Source organism: Vigna unguiculata, chromosome 5 (assembly GCF_004118075.2).
Source record: "Vigna unguiculata cultivar IT97K-499-35 chromosome 5, ASM411807v1, whole genome shotgun sequence".
NCBI lineage: Eukaryota > Viridiplantae > Streptophyta > Magnoliopsida > Fabales > Fabaceae > Vigna > Vigna unguiculata.
The window spans coordinates 45,490,796-45,497,581 of NC_040283.1; the positions used below are offsets into that span (position 1 = coordinate 45,490,796).

At 30.3% G+C, this 6,786-nt stretch overlaps 1 protein-coding gene across 1 annotated transcript; it reads left to right on the plus strand.

The window, feature by feature from the left end:
- The first annotated feature begins 1,283 nt into the window (after positions 1-1,283).
- LOC114184112 (1-acyl-sn-glycerol-3-phosphate acyltransferase 3-like) lies at positions 1,284-6,299 on the plus strand. The gene is made up of 12 exons (XM_028071360.1): positions 1,284-1,305; positions 1,471-1,557; positions 1,990-2,112; positions 2,790-2,829; positions 2,972-3,045; positions 3,168-3,227; positions 3,944-4,021; positions 4,103-4,261; positions 4,437-4,562; positions 4,893-4,985; positions 5,107-5,193; positions 5,935-6,299. Exons 2-12 carry the CDS (start codon positions 1,477-1,479, stop codon positions 6,154-6,156), a joined length of 1,143 nt encoding a protein of 380 aa, XP_027927161.1. The 5' UTR covers positions 1,284-1,305; positions 1,471-1,476; the 3' UTR covers positions 6,157-6,299.
- The last annotated feature ends 487 nt before the right edge of the window (positions 6,300-6,786 follow it).

Genomic DNA, 6,786 nt, shown 5'->3' on the forward strand with positions numbered 1-6,786 from the left:
AATATCACTATAAATGCTTGGCTTCACAGGTCTAGTTCAAGAGCACTTATCTGGATAGTATCGAATAGAAGAGTTTAAGTTATAATATAATATGTTTAGTGATTGTGTTTTATATTCTGAAATGAAACTTGTATGCATGGGAAATGTTTAAAATGTATTTGTATTATTTATTCAACTATCTTACCTTGTATATTTTCCTATATTATGTTTGTTCTCTATTGTTAATGTGGTGTGCGCAAAAGATGATGTAGGCATCGATGCTTAATGAACATTGAAGAGCCTTCAGCTTGAGGCTTGAGATAGTTTGGTAGGATATGTGTATAATTTTAATAGAATTTCCTAATGGTTGTATAACTATAATCTTTTTTTTTATGAATGTATAAATATAATATATATTATTAGTATGTGAATTTTATTTGTTTTGTGTTATTAATTATGAATTTTTTTATTTAATAATTTCACTAATAAATGAGATATTACATGTTTCACCATAAAAAATACTACTCAAATTTATGTATGAATCTATCCGTGCTGGTTGTTTCACTGCATCTCCATTGTCAAAGATTCAATTCAAAGCCTACAACTTTTTTTTGTCAGCAATTCTCAACCTCAAGTATTAGGTTTAAATCAGAGCATAAAAGTTTTTGTTTAAATAAACATTAAGAAACTCTCCGAAAATCATCTTATCTCTTTCTTTGACTGGAAAAAGAAGATATTACCTTGGAAAATCTTAACATAGTTCTCTGTCGAAATTATTCAGTTAATTTTTTGGGTATATAATTCTTTAAAAAGGACTTTGCAGCAAAAACTTGTAATAGAGTCCTTATTTAACCCATCAAATAAATGTAAAAATTTTACGAATCAAACTAAAAAAAACTTGATATCTTTACATATTTTATAACCAATAATGACATTGAAATAAATTTAAGCCAATTTCAAAAAATGAAAAATATGATTCACACTGATTTACGGCTTCACGTAGAAGACATAAAAAAAAAATATTATCAATTTAAAGGAGAACGTGTCATCGTATAAAAAAATCTTAAAATATATATAGCATCCAAGATCTCTAAAAGTCTGATTTTAGAATTCAAAATTATATTCTTTTTCATTATACACAAAAGTATTTTAATATAATTTATTACAGAAAACACCTACTACATGTACTTTTTATACTATATTTTTGTTTGTACCTATCTCTTAACGATAAAATATCCCGGTTTATTCGTCCACGTGCTTTTACTTGGTTTAAATAACTTATTCTACATCACAAATTAAAGAAGCGCAACTTAGCAATTCCACCTGGTACTCGCTTATTTAGTTTTCATTTGTAACGATACTTATGGCTACTTTTTTGGTCCTTAACCTACACCTCATTCAACTTGGCATAGATCTTCATCAATAACAAAAATCTAAATTTCATCCCAAATTATTCTCCCCTCTTCTTAATTTTTGTTTTGTCTGTAGCAGAGAACCATGGCGTTCCCAGCAACTATTGTTATTCTTCCTTTAGGCATTCTTTTCATCCTTTCTGGTCTAATTGTAAATATAATTCAGGTAACGCATTCTTCCTCTTTTTTTTTTTTTTTTTTTTTTTTTTTTTTTTTTTAATAATAGCCTTTGCATCTTTATGTTCATAGCGATCTGTTCAGTATTTAATGCAATTAATCTGCACGCACATTGATCGGTCAAAGGAAAATATAACAAAACAAAACTGACTCAGAAATTATGAAACGTTAATGTAGGATGCAATGTAAGTGTCTGCTACTCTTTTTGAGCGAGAGATTCTTAGTCCTCTGTTATGCCAGACATTGATTTTCTTCTTTTGAGGGATTTACTGTTTCTGTATATATGTACTGGAAAATCTTCAAGGAAAGAAACAGCAAAAATTGCTTGGCTATAGAACTTAATTTACAAAATGGCACTTTTTATTTTATTTTATTTAGTTGATTGTTTCACCTAATTCCATCATGAATTATGCATTTGTAGGCTATCTTCTTTCTCCTTCTCCGTCCGATATCAAAGAACTGTTACAGAAGAGTAAACAAATTGCTCACAGAATCACTGTGGTTGGAACTCATATGGCTCGTTGATTGGTGGGCTGGAATCAAGGTTCTTAGTTATCTTAATTCCATGTATATTTGCTATTAATTTTAGTGGAAATTCAAGTGAGTCTAAGTTTGAGACAAGAATGAAGATCCATATCTTGAGTTGAAAGTAGTGTTAATTTGTTATGTAGATTGGATTCGTTTCATTGTTGTTATTGTTGTGTCTTTCTAGTGATTATTTCAACAATGACTCATCAATTTTGACCTTGATGCTCTTGTTGTTTATTAGTAGTTGTTAAAAAACTTATGATGTTCCGACACGTCTCATAAATGATATGTCCCTGATGTCCTGTGTCCGATACGTATGGAACACCGACATTCCTATAATATTTGTAGGATACATTATGTTCATTTTGAAAGATATTCTTTTATTCTTCATATAATTTTGACAATTAAAATAAGTAACAAATTTTATATTATCAATATTTTTTGCATATTGGATATTAGATAGATAGATTAGATCCATTTTTGTGTTAGTTGACAATATGTTAGTTGACAATTTCAAACTTAACATGTATATACATACCATATCCCTTATTCTATAGTTTTTCAATTTAGTCATACGTGTCGTATCCGTACCCGTATCCGGGCAACATAATGAAAAACACCAATGATCCTTTCTGCAACTGTCTCATTATCCACACTACCGTCTAACTAGTTGACTCTCTGGATTAATTGTAGATTGAACTACACACAGATTCAGAAACCTTTCAATTAATGGGTAAGGTGATAGCTTAAGTACCAATGAATCGTTGTTTTACTTAGTTATATATTTATACGCTGCTTTATTTCTTTGTATTTTTATTTTGTGGTTGAAAAAAGTGTATCTCACAAATTTTCTTGCTCATCTGGGAAAATTGTAGGCAAAGAAAATGCACTTGTCATCTGCAACCACAGAAGTGACATTGATTGGCTTATTGGATGGGTCTTGGCTCAGGTGCCTATTTTTTCTAATTTATTAAAATGAAAAAAAGTATGTCATTTAGTTATGTTAGCAGTAAATTGTGTCTTTGCTTGTTGAAATATCTTGATTGAACACATAAGATTTATTTGTGACAGCGCTGTGGTTGCCTTGGTAGCACAGTAGCCATTATGAAGAAAGAAGTCAAATATCTTCCTGTGAGTTTCTGTAAATCCTTCTTTCTTTGATCTTTATAGTTTACGAATTCTATCATGGCTTTTTCTTTTTACCTTTAACTGCTTCATGCAGAAAATTCTCAATCCATTAACATTAAGTTGAAATGAAACTTTCCTGGAAAATAAATAAGTGATTATGTTGTGGGAATAAAGTAGTAAATCTTGTAAGTTCTTGCACAATGCAAGATCAATCCAAAGTACTTGTAATCTTGCTCATATTTAGATCATGTAGCAGAACTGATTTGTACTACTCTAGAATCCTTCGGTATTTGAAGCACAAGAAAACACAAACATCATTATAAATTCTCGAGTTAAATATGTTTGTAGTCCATAAACTATGATGCAAAATTAAAATTCGTCTTTGTACTTTAATTTCCCTTTATGTGTCAAAAGTTATCAGATGATATTTGAGTTGTTTGCATCGATTTGACAAATTCTACCTCAAATGTCAGTACGAAACATAGTTTAACAAACTCAAAAAAGTTTACGTCTTATTTTAAAAGGACTAGATCCATTAATTTTTAAACTTTTGAAATCAAAATGTATCAAAGTTTATGATAATGACGAATTTCAATATAGCATCCAAGTTTAGGCACCAAAAACATATTTAACCCTAAACTCTCTCTAGCTTACCCTCTTGACAAATTGATGCCACTTAATATGACCATGAGTAAATTACGTATATAGCATATATGCAGGTTCTGGGTTGGTCAATGTGGTTTGCTGAATATATATTCCTAGAAAGGAGCTGGAAAAAAGATGAAACATCACTGAAGGTATAAGCAATTTCTAATGTACATGTGCAATTTTTATCCCTAGCACTTTGATTTATACATGTCTTGACCTTTGTGTGGCAGTCAGGTTTTGAGCATCTAGAGCACATGCCTCTGCCTTTTTGGTTGGCCCTTTTTGTTGAAGGCACTCGTTTCACACAGACAAAGCTTTTACAGGCTCAAGAGTTTGCTGCTTCCAAAGGGTTACCAACACCTAGAAATGTTTTGATTCCTCGTACTAAGGTGACCAAAGTTGGTGATTTCATGTATTAGGAGATCACACTGATATATTATAATCTATATCCTCTTTCGGAGTTGCAACATATTATCCTAAGATGATAAATAATTGATGTTAATGCTGCAGAAAAATCACATGTTCTGATTGTGTTTTTGCTGATATATATCGGTCTTTGTTCAGGGTTTTGTCACAGCAGTTAGCAACCTTCGGAAATTTGTTCCAGCCATTTATGATTGTACATATGCAGTTCCAAAAAGTGAGGCTTCACCTACTTTGTTGAGAATATTTAAAGGCATTTCTTGTTCGGTAAGCCAACTGAAAACCTTGACAAAAGCTAAATGAGAGGAAATACACAATGTTGTCTCAGTTATACAATTGTTGCTATTTCTCTACTACGATTCCATCATTCTTTTCATTCATTCAAACTCTTGAATATGCTATACTCACACGAATATGAATGATTTTGTTGTAACTTTTGCATGTTATACACAACTATATCAGTTTTTATGTGATGAACTAAATTAAAGTCATTCTCAGAAGTTTGATAAAAATCAATAAATTTATCATGTTTTTGGCCTAATGCCTATTAATACTCCTAACAGAAAAAACTACTACAGTTCCTTCGATTTTACACAGGTGAAGGTTCAAATTAAGCGTCAGAAAATGGTGGAACTCCCAGAAACAGACGATGACATTGCACAATGGTGCAAAGACACATTTGTTGCCAAGGTATCACAAGAGCGCACATACTTTTGCACAACGCAACTCAAATATTTATTGTCAGATTCTTAAAAGCTTTTCTATAATCTATGATAATTGTGCAGACTATGTTTGTTTTGTAAACTACCAGGATGCTATGCTCGAGAAATATAACACTACAGAAATGTTCAGTGACCAAGAACTTCAACAAATTCGTCGGCCTAAAACATCTGTTTTGGTAAGATGCCAGCACAACAATATGCCATATTCTCTTTTCTTAAGAATTCAAGATGAGTTGGACGTTTTAAATTTATTAGAAATGAGTAAAAAAAGTATAAGTAAGAGGACTCAAAAATTTATTGATTTTGAATCGAAAAAGGTGCTATGATATTTTAGACGGGTTTCTTTATGGGTAGTGTCTTCTAGTTATGGGTTAAATATATTTTTTGTCTCTCAAGTTTAGTCCCTCAAGTTTGTTCTCTCAAGTTTTAGAGAAATTTGAAATTACTCTCTTTTCGAAATTTTTGACCAATTAGTCCTTTATTTTTAGAAATATGTGGATTTAGTTCTTTTAACCCAATTTTGTTAAGTTTATTTGACATTTCAAACGAGTTTTATGATAATATTTGAGTTAACATTGAAACGAAAATGTTGTCAAACGGGATAAACAATTCAAATACTATGATGAAATACACTTGAAACGACAAATAAACTTAACAAAATTTTGTTAAAAGGATTAAATTTACGCATTTTTTAAGATGAATGATTAAATTGATCAAAATTTTTGAAGAGGAACTAATTCTAAATTTTACTTAAACTTGAGGGACAACTTGAGAGATGAAACACATATTTAAGCCTTTAGTCGTTAGTTCCATTAAAAAAATTGTTATCTTCCAACAAAATATTTACTCGCTTTTTTATACCCAAATGTTTTATATATATTTTTCTAAAAAAATTGCTTCTTTTGGTGTTTATGCAGGTTGTGGTTTGTTGGTTATGGGTTCTAGGGTTTCTTATCTATGAATTCTTCCATTGGACCTCACTTCTCTCGTCGTGGCAAGGCATCATAATAACAATGCTTTTCTTGCTCCTGGTCATAGTTATCATGGAAATCTTCATTCATTCCTCTGAATCAGAGCATTCTAAGCCCAAATTTTTACCCACACAAGACCCCTTGAAGCAAAACCTTATTCAGCGATGATGACCGATTCGGCGCATGTTTCTTGATATTTATCACAATTCTTTGTCTCACACCTGTATATATTATTACTATCATTTATCTTTTTTTAATATACTAAATTACACAAGTTAGCAAAAATAAGGTCACATCTATTCCTTGTTTGTTCCTCCTATGTCCTTTCTACGAAAATAAATGACTATATTATATAAATAATTAAACTAAATGTGCATTAAGTCTTAGAACAATTCAACTACATTGTTATTCTTTTTAGGAGGATAAAAATTTAAATATCTCGTGTTTCCGTTTTAAATATAGATTTAAATAATTTTAGAATCTCTTATCAAAAATTTAAAACTTTTCAATTAAGTTTTGTAGTGAGATTTTTGGTTAATTATATGAGATAATACTTATCTTACTTTCTATTTTTTAGATGTTGTCGGGTAATATTTTACTGTAAGAAGCACTCATCTCACTAGAATTTATTTTATTTAGTGAAAAATATTTTTAAACTAATAAAATTATAAATTATATGATTTTATAGTTTTGATGAAGGATTATCTTGTTCCTTTTTAAGATAATTGAATATGGTGTGAGTTGATTAAGAAAGCTAAGTGAAATTCTTACTGGACATTAAGATAGCAAGCTATCTAG